Here is a 20557-nt window from a genome sequence, read left to right as displayed (position 1 = left end):
GCAGAGAAAGAAATGAGATGTAAATTAAGAGGTGAACTCAGCCATCAACACCCACAACTCACAGAGCGACAGCACTAATAACACACTCGTCTCTAACGCAAGCGTGCACTTCCCCTTAAAACACACACATGCACGCATTTCAAATCCTCATTGGCTATCTAAATAGAAATGTCACTTTCAGATTTTGGCATGTCATACTTCCATATAACTGCTACGGTGTTTTTCTTAATATAAAAGTGCACATATTGTACATAAAGATTAAATATAAAATAAACAGTATGTAATAGTAACTAATGGAAAAAGTGTTTCACTTTACATGAAGGCTGTCATCTCATGGGCAGAGACATGTTAAGATCACATGACCAGCTGAAAGCACTACTCATGTTATCTTCATGTTACTATGTTTAGAGCATTTTTGTAATGGCACTGCTAAAACAAATCAATCTTCTAAATAAGAAAATGAAATCTATTTTTAAGATCTTTACACCCAAATGAATCCTGGGTTATTTTGTACTCATCGTTGGGTAAAAAATGGACGAGCCCATGTAATTCCGCCCATATGCTGGGTTGTTTCAACCCAAAATGCTGGGTTGTTTTAACCCATTGCTGTTTAAATATAAAAATAATTAACTAAACCCAGTGTTCCCAAACTGGAGGGCAGGAGATGGTAACAGGGGGTGCCCCAGTTTTATGACATTTTATAAAATACATTAATTTATTAGAAATTCTGGGTATTAAACCTCAGAAAAATAAGGCTATAACCAACAGCACCACATTGTACCATTACATTTTTTGTTTAATTCTAAGTTTAAAGAGCACCTATTATCCAATTCACGATTTTACATTTTCTTTGGTGTGTAAGGTCGCACTCACATTATCCAAACCAAACCATGCCCCAGCGCGATTGTCACCCCTCCCTACTCCCCCAGCTGCACGCACTCACACTGTACTTTTTATCGATCCGAGTCCGGGCGCCCTTTCGTCAATAAGATGCGATTGTTTTGAAAAAAGCAGGAAGTTAAGCTCTCTCTTAACACTGGAACCCACCGTAATGATAAGTCTGTGTTTTTTATTTGGAGACGTTTGGTGCGCTATTACAGACAGCCCTCTCACATGTCATCATATTGCTTAGTTGATCTGCCACGTGTCAGCTCGGACATTCACGTAACCCCGCTGCGCGCATCAAAAGGTTTTTACGGAGGCAGATGAACGCGAGTCGTCACGCAACTGACGTCTTCACCTTTTGAATCACGCTCAGGCGCGATTGCGCTCACACCACAGCCTACCGCGCTCCGGCCCACCTCTGCAACCCGGCCGTGGCGCGATTAACCAATCCGCAGAGCGATCACACTAGTCAAACAAAAACCAGGCTTTGGGGGTCAAACGCGCCCGAGCGCGGTTTGGTTAGGATAGTGTGAGTGCGCCCTAAGTGTCTATTAGTACATGTCAACGATATGCAAAAGACACAAACCCCAAAATAAACGATGACGCAACTTATCGTTTCCAACGTAAATCTTTTTTCTTGGACTACAAAAAACACACAGATTGTAGGCAACAGTTTACTTCCTGGGCTTTTTGACATGGACCAAAAACATGGCTTCTGACTCACAGCCTGTAAGTTGTCTATGTTTTCATATTTAAAGATCTTTACTACTAGACTTTAATACTGACTAAATCATGATTCAAACATGAGTTTTGTGCAGTGTAGAATAGCGCTTGATGTTTGTCGTTTCTATGATCACAAATGCAGACATGGTTTTAATGTTTTAGTATCCTTACATTTCCAATCTGTTATGTTCTGCTCAAGCCGCGCTGGTAAAGTTGATCGGTCAGCTTGGTCATCTAGATCAGATTCGGCTCGTATTGATAAGGTAGTAAAGACGATATTAACTCCTGATAGTATTGCATTGAGAGCTAATCTTCCAAACATGGTAAGGAGCGTCATATTTCCAGCTGATGTCAGAGGTATTCAGACCAATCACAACGTACAGATTATCTGGCCAATCGTGCTTTTCAGATCGATGAGCTTTGTACAAAATCAATGCATTTCAGGGAGGCAAAGCATAGAGAAGCAAAAATAATGTACGGTATGTGCAAAATAATGTGTTTTTTGAACCATAAAGAACATGAACACATTGTATTACACCAAATACACAAAATAATGTTGTTATCAATGTAATAGGGGCTCTTTAATATTGTTTTTATGTCATGAATTTTCTTTGGAGGGGGCATGAAGGGATGCACCATATGGGGGGTGGGGGCATGCCAAAAAGTTTGAAAACTACAGATTAACCCAACTGCTGGGGTTGTGCCTTTTTCCCCCAACGCAGGGTTGAAAATATCCCAGCATTTTTTTTAGAATGTAGGATTTTTACCCTCAAGTTGTTACAAATCTGTATAAATGTATTTGTTCAGCTGAACACTAAAATATTTTGAAAAATGTTTGTAACCAAGCAAATCTGGGGCACCATTTACTTCCATTGTAAGTAGGAAAAAATAATATTATGAAAGTCAATGGTGAGTAAATGATGACAGAATGTTAATTTTTGAGTGAACTACCTCTGTAAGTCAAGTCACCTTTATTTAAACCGTGCTATTATATAATACATACTGTATTGTTTCAAAGCAGCATTACAGTTAAGTTCATTTATTATTTATGTGCCCTTATCGGAAACATTTGGTCAGTGTCTTCTTTTATAAAAGTTCAATACTTTATGTGGTTATAACTTTTAAAAACACAATAATGTCAGTATTCAGCTTGAATTTGTTTAAATATGAATTATATTCAGTTCAACAACAGTGCTGCTGATGTTGCAAAATTAGTCAAATCAACTATCAAGTTTTCTTCATAGAGTCAAACTGATAGTATTATTGATCATTAAGTTGAAATTAAATTGTGCATTGTGATATTTAATGGTGTAAGTGCATTACTAAAAATCAATTTATGTAAAAAATTCAATTTTCTGGCACTGGTCAAATGGGGTCTAAACAGAGAATACAACTAAGAAAAAATTTTGAATTTTTTTTTTAAACTTCCTTAAACTGTGTTTAAATTTAGGTTTTTGTCAGAGTTGAATTGCAAAATTGCAGTTTGCACTGAGACCTTTAAACCCTGCAGTATGTTGATCTCATAACAAAACAACAGCAGGAATAAAGTGGACACTTACTGACTGCATTTCACTGATAACTTCTGCTTTCTTCAGAGAGAACAACACAGTCTGAAACAAGAGACACAGACAGACGACGCAAGAATGATGAAATATAAAATGAAATGTTTGACAAAAAGAGCTTGCATACTGTGACGATGAACATCAAGTGTGTGTTGGGTAACGTTAGTCGTTTTGTATACTTTCTTCACTCTTCACTTTTATTAGTATTAACTCACCTGTAGCCAGCACGTGAAAACCTGCAGGTATCTTATGCGTCTGAAAATCCCTCGGGCAGACATCACAGAGTTTTGGGAGATGGCTTGGTGTGTTTGTGAAGCTCCTCTGAGTCTGAACAGTGACGTTCACTTACTTCAGGTGTGTGCTGGACTTCATGTGGCCCTGCGCAGACCAATCGCCGTATGATATCAAAGTATCGCGAGAGCGAGTCGAAAGGACAGCCTTGCGGTACTTCGATGTCACAAGTCGAGTGCATCTGCGCAGCGGCGCGCGATGTCGGACACCTTTTAAAACAAGGCCTCTATAATGACGCCTTTCATTTGCATAATTGATATAATCAGTCACCTTTTAATGAGACTCAGACTCTTTGTTGTTTGGAAATGGTGGGCATTGTATGTAAATGCTTGTCATTATCTGCATCTCGTGATTTGTTTAAAAGATGCACTTGGTAAAGATGATTGTTGACGTTTTTTAATCCAAAGACTGCAGCCTGCGGAGGTCGCATATGTAAGCTGCATACGTCATCAAGCCTGGTTTATTTAAGTTAACTGAGCATTACATTCGCAAGTCATAAGTATATTACATCAATTTACTGTTAACTAAGAATAATAGTCAACTTTATAATTGTTAATATTCTGAAATAAGACAGTCTTGATGACGTATGCAGCCTACAAACGCGACCTCTGGAGGTTAAAGATCATTCGAGGCCATTACCGGCCACTGCGGGGCGATATTGCACTCTTCTTAGGTTACTAGCCATTGAAATGCAAACTCGCTTATTGTAAATATAAAGAGATGATGACGTTAAAACACACTCACGAAAATCTCGTGCAAGCTTGTAAATATTACAGGTATTTAAAGCTCCCATTAATCAGTCACGAATTATTGTTCAAACCATTACTACACAGTATCAATGCTGTCACATGGTAGCTGTTACTTTTCTCACCAGAGTTCAGGTTTCATCGAATCGCAGTTGTTTGTGGTTAACCGATTGTTATGATAGCGAATCAGTTTGTTGTTATTATTATTAAGTTTTTTATTTACAAGGTCAAATTAATAGGATAGGTCACTTTAAAAGAAAATTCTGTCATCATTGACTCATCCTCATGTTGTTCTAAACCTGTATGAATTTCTTTTTTTCTGATAGAGACAAAAAAGGATATTTTGACTTCCATAGTAGGAAAAATATATTTTGGAAGTATTGTGATAAATGATGAAGAAAATATTTTGATAAATGATGTTAAGCACACAGGTGTACCCATATTTTTTATTCCTACTATGGAAGTCAATGGTCACTATCTGCTGTGTGTTTATATAGACGATCATACGTTTTAAATTACACATTTCTCCAATAAGACGCAAACATTTTAATGTGGCCTTAATGGAAGTGTTTGGCTTTCTAGGCACACGTGGCACGCTGTGTGGAAATATTAAAGAGCTGCCACATGTGCTTTAGTGATCACAAACAAATGCAGGACTTGATGAGTTTCCTATTAACTCTTTATTATTGGTGTTCGACAACATAGACAAGTATCAAAAAGTAGTTTCACATCTTAACAATGTAGCCTACAATTTTTACAGTAGGTGGTAAGATGTTGACCGTTACTGTTGAAATGTTTTATTTAATCATGAATAAATCTCATAACACAACAAAATAATTTATAAGACCTAAGAAAGACGGTAATTTCCACTCTGAAATGTTAGTAAATTAAGACAGACTACTGTGTGCGGTAAATACACAACAATAATACCTATGTTTTTACAATAATCTTGTACTGAACTGAGAAGACCTTTTTAAAGTCCAGGTCAATTCCTAAACTGGATTTGGTGTGGCAATCAGGATGTATAACTGTAAATCAATTTGAACTGTAAAACAGCTAAAATAGTAAAATAGTACAAAGCAATTTGCATATGAGCATTATACATTTTGGGGTGGTTTCCCGGACAGGGATTATCTTAAGCCAGGACTAGACCTCAGTTTAATTATGAAATATAAATATGTTTTTAGTCAGGCACGTTTGTTAAAACCAGTAACTAGCATGCATTTTAAGGCAAAACAAAGGGCACTGATGTATTTTAAAATTTGTTGATGCAAGATGTTTTCAGTTCGGACAGCTATTAAATTTATTTTAGTCTAGAATTAGTCTAATCCCTGTCCGGGAAACCGCCCCTTTAAGATTACTCTTAAACAAAAATACATTCCTTTGGCCAAAAATATATTTTAAATATTTGCTTAATACATTTTGTAAAAAAGTAAAGCTTAATTAAATATATTTTTAACTTTGAAAATATATTTAGTGTTAACCTTCATATTAACATATATGTATTTTTATGTATTTTAGGGGCAACAAACACATTTCAAATTTTAACCATACGCAAAATGTATATTTTTCCTGGCCAAAATACAAAGTTTGTATAAAATGTATAAAGCATTAAATGTATAATATGTATAAAATATACAATTATACGTATATTTTTGCAGTTGAAAATATATTTAATTTGAATCTTTTCAAACATGTTGGGGCGGTTTCCCAGACAGGACGTATCCCCAGACTAAATGCATGTTTGAGCTGCTTTAATTTAAAAACACATTGCCCTGTTTAATTTTAACATATTTCTTTGACATTGTTTTGTCTTAAGATGCACACCTGTGGTGTTTTTTGTATGGTATGTTTGTGAAAACTTCTTAAATTACCTAATATTAATAAGGCCTAGTCCTGGATTAACCTAAACCCTGTTTGGGAAACCACCCCGTTATGTTTGTAACATACAAAGTTTTTCTTCCAATGCGACGTGAATATAAATGCCCTAAAATATATTTATTTTTTAATATATTTCAAATAGGGCTGCACGATTTGGGTAATTTTTCCCATTGCGGTTATTGATGCTAATATTGCGATTTGCGATTATACTAAATGGTATCATGAGTCAACTTGATGGGGAAGGAAAATCCACACACAGTTTAGCTAAAATGTGTATTTGTAAAACTAAATGTTTTCGTATTGCCACGTGATGTAGCAACTGCTCAGTGTCAGTAATCCTAAATCCAAAATACCGCCATACAACAGACATAGAGTTTTTTTTTTAGCTACCAGATCACTGTCAACCTCCTCTGCATCCATCTTCGCTCTGGTATAAGTGACGACTTGCGATTGCGATGCGATTAATTGTGCAGCACTAATTTCAAAATATACAAAGAATAGCCAAAACACATATATATATAATTATATATTAAAATATATTTCAGTATAAATTTTTTAGGCCATTTTGAAATATATTTAAAATTATATTCGAAAAATATATTTTTGCTGTGCATGGGATATTTCCAGAAATGTAGTTAATGTTCACAATGCAACCTGTATATTTTAAATATAAAATTTAATACATTTATTTTTGTTTTATTTGATGGAAAAACACTTAATTTCCCCAAATTGCTAGTTTACTTAGTATATTAAATAATCAATAGATGTAAACGTTAGCGTCAGTATGTACTTTTATTAAAAAAAGCCATTTGTGGTGCAGTATTAAATAATGTAAATCTGATTTATTGCTGTTTTGAACCAATAATGTAATGTCTAATTAGTATTTAATGTATATAATCAGGTAATAAATAAGCAAAATGGTTCAAGAATAATTACATAATTGCCTCCGTTGTGTGTGTGTGTGTTTTTATTCAGTTCAGTTAATACCTCTTCCTTTCATTTCAATTCAACATCCTTTAAGGTGTGGCCAACTCAATTCAATTCAAATTCCAACTCATGAATTGAAAGAAAGCTGAAATGAAAAGTGAGTTTGAGTCATACATCGTAAAATTCCTTGCTTTGTAATTCCACACCTATAAAAAACACTCTTAAAAATACCTAATTTTAGCTTTTGCCTGTCTTTATCCCACATAAGCATTATGCAAATAAAAACGATTTAGCATGCAGAAAATAGGACCAGATCATAGACTGTAAAAAAGATGGACGATGACTTTCTTTGTAACAAATAAAGCCCAAATATCTCAAAAATGCTTGCTGACATCTGCTGATGTGATTGAGTCTGTGTGGTAGTGATCGTGCAGTGTTCACACCTCTTTTTAGTAGCATCTAATAACCATATTGGAAAAAATGAACACTTAAACGTACATCAGCTCTATACAAAATAACTAAAATAATAGAAACCATCTTTTGGAAAAAAGTATTAGATTTTTAAGGCCATGTCCACTCGTACGTGGGTATTTTTAAAACCGTTCGTCCACATGCAAACGCAGTATCAGGTGACTGAAACCGCACTTTTATGAAAACTCCTGCCACGGTGAAGAGTTTTTGGCTCGTGACGTCATTGTTTGCGCCGAGGCGAGACTCTGCAATGGCTTCTGATTGGCCAACATGGCTTTACGATTAGGGCCATCTGTTGATCTGGCATGCTCTTGACAGTGCTTCAAAACGGGTTTTGCGTGTTCGTGTGAACGTGGAGATTTTTTTTGCGATACCCGTGTACGCGTGAACTAGGCCTAAGTTTGGCTCATTTTCCATTCGTTGAAATAGAGAGGGTGGGATTTATGACCTTTACAGCAGCATTCCACCAGGGGGCGATCAAAATGCTTCGGCTTCACTTTTCAGGACGTGTGCGCATGCCTGGACCAGATATATAATATTTGCACAAAATAACTTACAAGTCACAGTGAAAATCCATGAATGACCTGATTCATTTCTTATAAAGAAACAGAGAGAGTTCTCAGTAGTGTCTTTAATGCTGCTGAAATGCTGTGTCTGTAATACTGGCCGAACTGAATTTCAACAGATGATAATACTGCAGGTGCATGGCAGACAGTCAGTGTTTGAGCAGCTTGAGTCGGGAGATCCAGCTGGTAAGGAGCGAGGGCTCTGATGGTGGTCTCTTGGTAGATTTGGGTGCAGTGGGCTTCCGTGCAATAGCTTCTTGATAGGGTATGGTGGCGCTGGTGTGCAGGTCTTCGTTGATAAAACACTGGCTGCCTCGGATGTGATCTATCCCTCGGACAAGTTGCCGTTCCCCCCTGGGCCGGTATGGAAGTGGGTAACAGGGTGACTCTTCTGAGATGGTGGGGATCTGTTCGTTACTCAGATACTTGTGCAATAACTCGTCACCTGAAAATGAACAATAAAGAGTTACCCACACATAATGCAAGTATGGCATATTAATAGGTAGTACATGGGTAAAACTAGGGCTATGTATTTTTAAGTAAACACAAAAATGCATTTCGCTATGGAGGACCACAGGAGTCTTGCAGGATGTAATGGGGAACTTCAGTATTTGATGACTACCTGGACAATAGAAATGGCAATTGGTGGATTTTTTTAGAAATTCATTAATTAATCTATAACTAAATAGACACAGTTGCAAGGGAAATCATTATGTAACATTTTGTTGGGCAATAAAAAGTGAGATTATAAAAATAACGTAGAAATGAAATATTAATCCATTAATAAATAGTTCAAATTAATATAACAATTTACAGAAACAACATAAAACACTCAATAAGTTCATCATTTTAAATTGCATTTACAAATTAATTAAATAATGGAATTTTAAAATGTATTTCAAAAAGTGATTTAAAAAGAGAAATAAATAACTGGATTTATAAATTGAACTACAAATACAGGTTTAAATTAGGCATTTAAAAGGGCATTTCCGTTTAACATTTCTGTTTTCATTTCCCGATGGTTCTCCTTATTCTTTTCGCTGTTCGATTTGCTTTTCGTTTTGGCCTCTCTATTTAGCTTTTCCGTGACTCTTTCGGTCCTCATCCGAGATCTATAAATAAATCTGCGCATGACGTACAATCAGAGCCAATCAGCGAGCTTGTTACATCCACCTTGCCATAGCTAATTTGCATTTCTCATTTGACCATTTGCAAGGACCCAAAGAGTCACGGAAAAGCTTAATAGAGAGGTTAAAACGAAAAGCAAATCGAATAGCGAAAAGAATAAGGAAAACCATCGGGAAATGAAAACAGATATGTTAAACGGAAATGCCCTTTTAAATGCCTAATTTAAACCTGTATTTGTAGTTCAATTTATAAATCCAGTTATTTATTTCTCTTTTTAAATCGCTTTTTGAAATACATTTTGAAATTACATTATTTAATTAAGAATTTATAAATGCAATTTAAAATGATGAACTTATTGAGTGTTTTATGTTGTTTTTGTAAATTGTTAAATTAATTTAAACTATTTATTAATGGATTCATATGTCATTTCTACGTTATTTTTATAATCTCATTTTTTATTGCCTAATAAAATGTTACATAATAATTTTTTTTGTAACTTTGTCTATTTATTTATAAATTAATTAATTCATTTTTAAACAAATCTATTAATTGCTATTTTTATTGTCCAGGTAGTTATTAAATATTAAAGTTCTTTATTACATTTTGCATGACTCTTGTAGTCCTCCATATTTCGCATACACACAACAACGTTATCAAAAAGATCTGTGTGACCAATCCGCTAAAATAACCAAAAACACTGTATTATGCATGCCAGGGCACCATCCCTACTGAAATATCCAGCTAAGACTAAGGTCTCCCAGCTTGGTTTTAGCTGGTATTGCTCGTGTAGCAAGCTGGTCTAGCTGTGTTTTGGTCACTTTTTAAGCTGGTTTAGCTGGAAAAAAAGTGGACTGCACTTTATGCCAATATGGCACAAGAAGTATGGCACTGCAAGACATATAAACAATAATAATAATATCTGTGATGCTTTATAATCTAAAAGATTTTCCACGTGTCTAAAATGTCTGGAATCTTCATACAAATCAAGTATAGGTGTACAGAGATTTCCCCTTGAGCTACTAGCGAACAGCATCAAACATTCAAAGCGCACAGAGTTATGTGACCATTGTCTATTCCTGCTCATGTAATTGGCTCGTGAAATGTTTACGCTGGCAGCTGCAGATTAACACGCTCGAGCTGTAGTTTACACACAGGCAGGTGTTCGGCTTACCTTTCCTTCCAAGAGCCCAGGGTCTAGATGGGGAGTCCGACGCGCCCAGGCAAGTGTCTACCGGCATGGACATGGGACGTGGCTTTCCTAAAGCATGAGCACAATGCTAGAATCAGACTCATTGAAGCGTTGCACGAACATTTGAACAATACCATAATGCCTTCACAAACTATTCATTTATTTCGAGTGAATAGTAAGTAAATATCGAAATTCAAAAGGAATTGTTTAAATGGAGCCGAAAACTGGAGGTGTTAGTGAGGCCGTTTCAATAACTTTACAATCGGTCAGGTGGGCTGAACAGGTACCGACCTCTGGATGGGTTGCGCTGTCGCAGTCGCGCCTGTGGGACGACAATCTCGGGTGGGCTGATGTTGAATTTGCTGTCGCAGTCTGCAATGTTTGAACGCCGTCTGCTAGCCAGGTCCAAGGACGAGTTTGGGGACTCGGGACGTTTTGGTCTCATCTTTACAACGGCATATTCACTCGTTTCTTCATCCCTGCAGAGAAACAGTGATGTTATGGTGGATCAAGCTTTGATCCAGGAGTTATTGGGCTGGCTAGACGCTCGTTGCATGCAAAAGATAGGCAGACTTCTATGATTCTGTTAGCAGTAGTGGTCGACCAGTGCAATGCCGATATTTTGAAAACAATGTGGCCGATATGAACAACAAAAACACAAATTTAATAACAGTAAATGGGAGACAAACAGAAACTTGGTAAGCCAAATAAACATTTTTCTGCATAATATACACTCCTTTAAAGGTGCAGTGTGTAATTTTTAGAAGGATCTCTTGACAGAAATGCAAAATAATATACAAAACTATATTATCAGGGGTGTATAAAGACCTTTTTATAATGACCCGTTATGTTTTTATTAACTTAGAATGAGACGTTTTTATCTACAAACACAGAGGGTCCCCTTACGTGGAAGTCGCCATTTTGTGTCGCCATGTTTCAACAAAAGCCCTTAATGTACAAACTTTTTTACTAAGTTGTCTCCGACGATTACAGTTTTTTCCGGTGGTGGCTACTGTAGCTTCTCTATGCGTTTCAAAAGCAAGAGGTGAGCAGTGGACTGAGGCGTTGGTTGCAATTCGCAACCTCACCACTAGATGCTGCCAAAATTTAGTTTTAGACATCTAGCAGTGAGACTTTGAATTGCAAACATTGGCTCAGTCTAAAGGTCACTTGTCTCTTTCGAAACGCATAGTAAACTATCAAAGTCGCCACACGCCACAGGACGAACATTTCATCATCTGAGACTGTAGAAACACTATGACATTTTTTCTTGTATAGCTGACTGATTTCTCTATGATTCTTCTGGCATCTGAAAACCGTCTTATATAGTGTACCACTGGCAAAGGGATCCAAAATAGTTTTTTTTAACTAATTTTGAAGTTTCAAAAAATGCCATCCAGGAAAATTTTCTTCTAAAAATATATAAACATACAATAATATATCAAATGAAAGAACAGACCCTCTGCTTTCAAACAAACAAAACGGGGAAAAAAGCTTTTAATCTATTTTTTTCTCTGCTTATAAACTCTTAAATATGCGTATTTTTCTTTAAAAATACAAATTTTAAGCAAAAAGCTGAAATAGTTGCATTTTTGTTAAGGAATTTTGTTATGCTGCGTTTACACCAGCCGCGGTAGAGGGGTGAAGCACGAGTGATTTCAATGTTAAGTCAATGTGAAGACGCGTTGCCACGCGTCTGGAGGTCTCGCAGCGCGGATGAGGCTTTTGGTGCGGCACGGAAGACGCGAACTAGACGAATGGCGAGAATTGAGCACCGCGCGCGGTACACGCGAATTTGTGGCTGACGCCTGAGTTGAAAAATTTGAACTTTTGCGGAATTTCACGCCGCGTTAACCAATCAGGAGCCTGCTTGCTGCCCGGAGTCACTCATTCAACCTGAAGGAACGCTTGATATTGTCCGTAAGCAGTCACCCGAAGCTATACGACACAAGTTCTTATTTCTATAGAGACAGGAACAAAAAGGACCTCGCTTGGAAGAGTGTCAATTTCTTCTTGATTTTTATTTTCTCGAAAAAACAACAAAATTGATTTAAGATACTTATCCACATGATAAAGAAGGTCTTGAATGTCCCAAAAATATTAATAACTAATTTTCGACCAAAAACGAAGTTACTGCCTTTGTAGGGCAGTATTGTAGATGCAGACATTGCGATGTAGATGCTGAAACAATAAATTGTGCAGCCCTACTCAACATACAGACTGTATTAAGTTATTAAAGGACAGGTACTGACCGTGGACTGTATGGAATGGAAGGGGGAGGAGGAATATGCAGATCTAAAATTGCAGATTTTTCCAGCCGCTTGCTGGGGATTTGCTCAGGATTTCTAGATGGCTGTCCAACAGGCGCGTGCGATGGGCTCTAAAACACACAAAGCAAGAAATGCACATTGATCTTTAACTATGCATGGTTTTATTTATACATGCATACAATAACCATGAAGAAACCGTCACGCAGTCTATATTAGATAACTGTTTTGCTAAATCAGGCCTTGTATAATCTTTGTAATGGGATTAACAGTTGGGTAACAGAGTTTAGAAACTTTCACTCCCTTTGAATGTTGCATTCGAATTTATGGACCTTTGATCTCAAAAGCAAACAACAATAAGACTCTTTGTACTGAAATGTTTTTCTGCTTTGAAAGTAGATTTTTGCTCAGAATTTGCCAGGGAAGGACAAATATTTTATTTTGTTAACAAATTAAAGGCTATTTATTTTATTATTATACACTACTCAACATGCACAAATAACTGTATAACATATCATAGCACAGTCTGTAGAGAATGAATAACATCTTAAAGTTTAATACTTAGCTTTAGTAGTTTGTTTAAATTCCAATTAGTGTAATAATGTATAAACACCAGTAATAAACGTTTAAGTTAATAAAGTGCCTTTAACTGAGTAAACATCATGCTGTATTCTTTAAGTCTGACCTTTAAAGGAGCAGGTGGAGAAGATTATGTGTGGACTAAGATTAGCTGGTTTACAATCAATGACTGTGACATTTGGACTGGCAGTTTAATCAGATGGTAACACACATCCGTTATAGAAACACGCTGCTGGTTGAGCAAACTCAACTCATGTTAACCTAAGGAAGATGTGTGACATCACCGTGTTTATTTTCAAAGGTATTTTTAAATGAATGTGTGTGTATAGAGGGGAAGAGCCGTTCATTGTTCTTTCTGACACACCCATTTATACCCGTCCGCTCATGTCGCAACAATTACGTTTGTGGTTTTTTAGAGCTGCACACACAAAAACACACTTAAAAATACCTACACAAACGAAATGTTTACTAACAGCTTGTGCTAGTGCAAATCATCTTTTGGAGTTAAAAACTACCGTCAGGATTTACTAAAGATGCGCAAAGAAAAATTAGTGCTGGGAAGGTTTTTAGCACATCTTATTTCTAGGGCTGTCAAAAGATTAATTGCAATTAATCGCATACAAAATAAAAGTCTTTTGCATAATATGTGTAATTATTTTATATATTTATGAATACACACACATTAATGTTTGTATTTAAGAAACATTTACATGTATATTTATATATATTTGGATATATTTCATATTATAAATATAAATAAAAAATATAACTAAATAAAAATTTTCTTAAATTCATACATGTATGTGTGTATTATTTATATACATAATATGTACACACAGTACACACACATATATATTCTGCAAATACAAACTTTTATTTTGTATGTGATTAATCGCACTTAATCTTTTTTACAGCACTACTTATTTCATATGCATTTTGTAGAAATTTCACTTTCAGACACAAAATTTATTTAATCGATTTTTTTGCGCTTGAAGGTTTGCGCTCATCAATTTACTAGTATTTGGGCCAAAATTTCATGTCCATGAAAATAAGATTATGCCCCTGTGTTCTTTAAAGGGGGTATATCATGAAAATCTGACTTTTTGTTTAAGTGCTATAAATGGGTCCCCAGTATTTCTGTCAACCTAGAAAATGTGAAAAAGATCAACCCAGTAACTTTGGGTTTTGGTAAACCATTCTCTGCAAGCATGTGAAAAAATAGCTCATCGGAATTTGGTTCCCCTTGTGATGTCAGAAGGGGATAATACCGCACATTAATCTGTACTATCCAACCACAGCACTGTCATTTAGGCTATGTTTACATTAATGCGTTTATGCTTTAAAACGCGTTACTTTTGCTATTTTACGCCTTTCATCTACACTACATCACCGTTTTTGACCCTCATAAATGGATTCGTTCGCAAACGCTGCAGACCCTGTTTTAGTTTGAGAACTCAGACGTTGCTCTGAGTGTAAATGAACGTAGACGGAGTCTTATGTAAACGAACAGCTGATATTAACGTGACAGCACATCATTTTCAAAGTAAAAATTATTTTATTGATGTAAATGTTGGTTTGCAACGGAGGTTTTGCCAAAAATAGTAAACATCTACCAACCAGCTATTATAAACGCTATATCGGATTGTTTTAACATGTATCCTTATAGATAATGCCTGTTTTATATTAATGTTTGAGTATTGTTGGGTTTAATGTGTTTATGTTTTGTTTAAATTTAAAGATAGACTGTAATTTTATACGCCATACAGGCGTTTCAAAGGCCAATATGAAGGGAGAATTGTAATGGGTCAGACATTATTTTCCAGTTTAATGTAAGTTTTGTTTGCTACTTTACAAATGAATTTCGTTTCAGATAATTGATCTCTTAATTTTAATCGATGTTTTGTTGACAAGTTTTGTGAATATAAATTAATAAAAACAATAAACTCAACGTCATTAATATAATGCTCGTTTAGGCGCTTGGCTTTTAGCTATTTGTGTGTTGCTAGCGGAGGACGTGCACGGACCTCGCACACTTTTAAAAATTAATGCAATAAGCATTTCTGGTAGGCTAAAGCAATACTTCACTTCTTACTCTATGTTTGATTGAAGTTTGCATTTGCTGAAATTTATTTTTGCTTCAAGCTCGCTACTGTTTAGAATGCTTTCTTTTTAAATCATAAAGACCTTTCTGTTTAGTTATAAAATCAAAATTAACCTATTAATCATATTAATATGTTGTAGGGGGGGCTAGAACAGTAGAAGGGTTTATGTTTTGTTTAAATTTAGTTAGCTTACGAAAGATAGACTGTAATTTTAAACGCAATATAGGCGTTGTAAAGGCCAATATGAAGGGAGAATTGTAATGGGTCAGACATTATTTTCCAGTTTAATGTAAGTTTTGTTTGCTACTTTAAAATGAATTTCGTTCCAGATAATTTGTCTCTTAATTTTAATCGATGTTTTGTTGATAAGTTTTGTGAATATAAATTAATAAAAACAATAAACTCAACGTCATTAATATAATGCTTGTTTAGGCGTTTGCGCTTTTAGCTATTTGTGTGTTGCTAGCGGAGGACGTGCACGGACCTAGCACACTTTTAAAAATTAATGCAATAAGCATTTCTGGTAGTCTAAATCAATAGTTCACCTCTTACTATGTTTGATTAAAGTTTGCATTTGATGAAATTTATTTTTGCTTCAAGTTCGCTACTGTTTAGTACTGTTCACTTGAATGCTTTTTTTTTAAATCATAAAGACCTTTCTGTTTAGTTATAAAATCAAAATTAACCTATTAATCATATGAATATGTTGTAGGGGGGAAATAGAACAGTATAAGACTTTCCCAAACACATTTTTATAGGTTCAAAAATAGTGTCTGTTATAGTTGCCAGCAAAGGACCCATGTATGACTTTTTGTCAATATCGCACACCCCTAGGCTGCGTAAACGTGCAAAGGTAGGCTATTATTAGAGTAATAAGTTATTTTACACTTATATGCGCATTCCCAGTTACGTGATTGGTCATGTTTCATGCGTTTATGGTGGTGTATAGTGTGGATGAAGATTCTTTTAAAAATGCCAGTATAAACGAGGATCGTTTTCATTTTAAAATGCCGTTTTAAAACGCAAATGCTCTAATGTAAACATGGCCTTAGTGCAGATATCAGCTCATTTGCATTTTAAAGGACACACCCAAAACGGCACATTTTTGCTCACACCTACAAAGTGTCAATTTTAACATGTAATTATAAATTATCTATATGTATTCTGAGCTAAAACCTCACATGTGTACTTTGGGGACACCAAAAATGTATTTGACATCTTAAAAAAGTCTTGTAAAATGTCCCCTTTAAAGTGCACATATTATGCTCATTGTTACGAGATGTAATGAAAGTGTCAGGTTGCCTAGAAGTGTGTCTATGAAGTTTCGGCTCAAAATACTCTACAGATTATTTATTATAGCATGTCCACAATGCCCCTATTTGGGTTCATGTGTGTACCTTTAAATGCAAATGAGCTACAGCTCCTCACGCCCTTACCAACAGATGGTGAGTGCGTTTGGTTAAAAATAGATCTGATTCTTGTGAATACAGTCTGGGACAATAGTATCTTTAGCTTTTTAGTGCAACAACATGCTAATAAGCACATCGTGGGTGGGGCTTTATCAGTGTGATGTCACATTAACAAGTGAATCAAAACAGTATGTCCAAAGTGACTGGTTTGGTTTAATGGGGATTAATAAAGAAGGAGATTGTGTTTTTTCTCATTGTAAGGTTGTTGTGTGCACACACTGCTAAAGCACATTTATGTTTAAAAACCTTGTAAAAGTGTGTATCCTTTAAAGGCGGAGTCCATGATGTTTGAAAAACGCTTTGGAAAAGAAGACGGGCCGACTACCAAAACACACTTATAGCCAATCAGCAGAAAGGAGCGTGTCTACTAACCGACATCCGTGCCGGGTTGCGTATGTGCTGGGCGGGTCTTTTAAAAGAAGGTCCAGATTCTATTGGGGTAGGGGCGTGTTTGTTTAGGTGATTTCAAATATCAACATTGGCTTTCAAACATCGTGGACTCCGCCTTTAATGTGCGCCTTGTCAGTACATCACCTGCTGAAATTTCTACACTCATCTGCACTTTGAGTTGCTTTTTCATGCTAAGTTTCTCATGCTAAATGCATACTTCTACTATAAACAGTCTGTATTGAGCTGGCAATGGAAAACATCTTTACATAAGATGGAGGTATATAATTTCAACAGCACTAGTGGCTAAAAAAGTGAAATTCCACAAAGTTTTTCCATACATTTTCCAATCTAGTCTGACAAACAAGTAGTCCCATCCCATGTTCATGCCACTGGTTAAGCCACAAGTTCAGAACAATCAAACAAACGGAGCAATGTTTTGAAGGCACCACCGATCTCTTTAGGTGACTAGTCATTTCTGAACTTTAAAAAAGAAAGTATCCAAACTTTGAATAAGCCAGTACTGGGTCGTACTACAACATTTCCAGATCCCTAGCAGAGTCTGATCAGTACCTGGGTGACAGGAGGTCTCCAGCGCATGTTCTTCAGAGGTGCCGGAGTGAAGCTGCAGGTACCCGTAGGTCTTTTCTTCAGCGTCAGTGTCACATTTTGAGGATCTTCCCTGAGCTTTGTCACCAGATTCTTTAACTGCCAGCCCACCTGAGAAGAGAGCATGATTGAAACACATCCTGATGATATTTTACCCTAAATAAAGACATGTTCAATTATATTTTTGTATATGAAAACTATGCATTATCAGCCGGTATAGTTTCCATGGATCTACACTTCGAATTTTCCCCCAAAACAGTAGACCACCCAGGAACTTTATGGTTACTCATTTTAACATACTATGATTTGGATAAATAATCCTAATTTCAAATACTATTTAGGATGTATAGTATGGATATTGGGACACAGGGCATGTCACGTCTATCTGTGTACCAAGCATTCATAGTTTATTGCCATAGTTCAAGTTCCTTGTTTTGTCCTCTCTGTCTGTTTTCATTGGATTAATGTTTTTTGGAGCACCCTTTGTCTTGTTGTTTGGTTGGACTGTCTTTCTGGTTCTTGGATTTATCTGCCTGCCCTTGACTACGTTACCTTGCCTGTTGATTTGGATTTGTCTGCGTAGTATTGTTAAAATAAACTTGTGTTGTTGGATATACACTGTTTCCACGTCACACTCGTTACAGTTAAATAGCATTCAAAGAATTTAGAAACATTAAAGTCAGCATGAAACGGAAATAGCGATTGTCTCATTGACGTATATCCGAGTGAAACAGTTTTTAAAGAGCACCTATTGTCTGATTCACGTTTTTACATTTCCTTTGGTGTGTAGGTGTGTGTTAGTAAATGTAAACGATATGCAAAAGGTACAAATCTCAAATTAAACGATGGCGCGAGCTATCGTTTCCAACATAAATCTCTTCCCTTGGACTACAACAAACACACGGATTGTAGGCAACAGTTTACTTCCTGGGATTGGTGATGTAGACAAGACCGACATTTTCATAATTTAACTCCTGTAGCATTGCATTGTGACCGAATCTTTCAAACATGGTAAGGAGCATCACATTTTCTGCTGACGTCAGAGGTATTCAGGCCAATCACAACGTACAGAGTCGTTGGCCAATCAGGGACAGTTTTGTACAAAATCTCTGGGTTTTAGGAAGACAGGGAAATCTGGAGCTACCAAAATGTACGGTATATGGAAAATAATGTGTTTTTTTTTTTACCATAAACCACGTGAACACATTGTATTATACCAAATACACAAAACACTTTGTTTTTAGCAATGAAATAGGTGCACTTTAAATGAAAAAAGGCTGGACTTCGACAATCGAGAACTGATTGGATTGTTTAAAGTTGGGTCATGTTCCTATTTGCTAATTGCTGAGGTCTTTTCCCAGACCCCGCCTACTCGCTATACCATATGACCGGAAGTGAAGAGGGATCATTTTGAAGAGTGGAGGAGATTTGTGTTTTTGATTAAAGATCAAAGATAAATAATTTGTAAAAAATATCATATTTTAAAACAAATTACAGTTTTTCATATTAAATTGTAATGCAACTTTAGTAACATCGAAACATTTAAAGTAACATTAAAAGAGCACCATTCCATACATCATTTTTGGGTTGAGGTGAGAAATATCCTAAATCCAAACTTTGTTGGACAACTTTTGGGATAATGTAGGTACAAAACGGCACAAAACTCTACAAAATTCTTACATACTGTGCCTTTAATTCACAGCTTTGCTAATGCCCAACACCGTGTCCTGTTCCCCCTAGCAGTGCAAACATTTGCTTAAAGGTGTAGCGTGTAAATTCTAGCGGCATCTAGTGGTGAGGTTGTGAATTGCAACCAACGGCTCAGTCTACTGCTCACCCCTGGCCTTTGAAAAACATAGAGAGGCTACGGTAGCCTGCACCGGACAAACAGGTCATCATCAGAGACAACTTAGTTAATAAGAAATTTCCGTTAAGGGTCGTTGTAGAAACATGGCGGCCCAAAATGGCGACTTCCTCTGTGTATGTAGATAAAAACATCTAATTCTAAGGTAATAAACACATAACGGTTCATTATGAAAGGTCTTAATACACCTTTGATTACATAGTTTTGTATATTATATTGCATTTCTGTCAAGAGATCCTTCTAAAAATTACACACTGCACCTTTAACTTTAATTGATTTTCTTATTTTTACCACATATGATTTGGACACCGTGGTGGATCACTGAGGAGCGAAATGGCTGCAATGAGTATAAATGTGAGAAAGCTGATCCAAGCGGAGCATTTGTAGTCTGAATAGCATCATGCAGAACATAAATGGGTCACCACCAGCCCAGCGCTTTCTTTGTAAAACACAGCACTGATCCAAAACACTGATAAAGGTGTTCAGAACAATATGGTTAGCAAAGAGCCATTCAGCACAAATTGAACATCTCACTCATTGAACGTCTCCGTGGATCAAGTTTACTCACTATTTTCCACCAAACAAAAGCTCACCATTCTTCCTCGTTCATTCTTTCAGGTTAGCATGTTTACCCATAATCCTTCACAGTATCTAGATGTGGCAGGTGGATGGACTCACCACTGTTTGACTGTTGACTTGGATCACCTCATCACCAGCATGAATCCGCTGAGTTCGGTCCGCCGGGGACTGCGTGCGTAAAACAGACGTCATGATTCATTTCAAGTAAACCGTCTCTTTTATTATGGATCGTGGCAATCCATTAGTCAAAGAATGTAATGTGAATTGCATGACGTTAGACTAAGAGCACAGGAACTTTAATGCATTAAGAGCAAAACAAGTCATTTCACTTA

The 20557-nt window shown here is 36.3% G+C and overlaps 1 protein-coding gene and 1 long non-coding RNA gene across 2 annotated transcripts in view; one reads left to right on the top strand and one right to left on the bottom strand.

Moving 5' to 3' along the window:
- LOC141350493 (uncharacterized) lies at positions 1-3017 on the top strand. Its single transcript, XR_012358554.1, has 2 exons — positions 1-862; positions 1431-3017. It is a non-coding gene; the product is annotated as an uncharacterized lncRNA (long non-coding RNA).
- The window catches only part of ipcef1 (interaction protein for cytohesin exchange factors 1), a 73473-nt gene that overhangs the window by 13639 nt on the left and 39277 nt on the right, over positions 1-20557 (bottom strand). Inside the window, exons 8-15 of the mRNA XM_073855447.1 lie at positions 20325-20393; positions 17747-17893; positions 12622-12749; positions 10661-10848; positions 10352-10438; positions 8206-8497; positions 3386-3497; positions 3168-3218 (exon numbers count right to left, since the gene is read on the bottom strand). Of these exons, the coding sequence (XP_073711548.1) occupies positions 3168-3218; positions 3386-3497; positions 8206-8497; positions 10352-10438; positions 10661-10848; positions 12622-12749; positions 17747-17893; positions 20325-20393 (1074 nt within the window). The remainder of the gene's footprint in view (positions 1-3167; positions 3219-3385; positions 3498-8205; positions 8498-10351; positions 10439-10660; positions 10849-12621; positions 12750-17746; positions 17894-20324; positions 20394-20557) is intronic.

The sequence above is a fragment of the Misgurnus anguillicaudatus genome, chromosome 18 (assembly GCF_027580225.2).
Source record: "Misgurnus anguillicaudatus chromosome 18, ASM2758022v2, whole genome shotgun sequence".
In the NCBI taxonomy this organism is placed as follows: Eukaryota; Metazoa; Chordata; class Actinopteri; order Cypriniformes; family Cobitidae; genus Misgurnus; species Misgurnus anguillicaudatus.
Note: the sequence above shows the minus strand (reverse complement) of the source record. Positions and strands in the feature narration are given on the sequence as shown.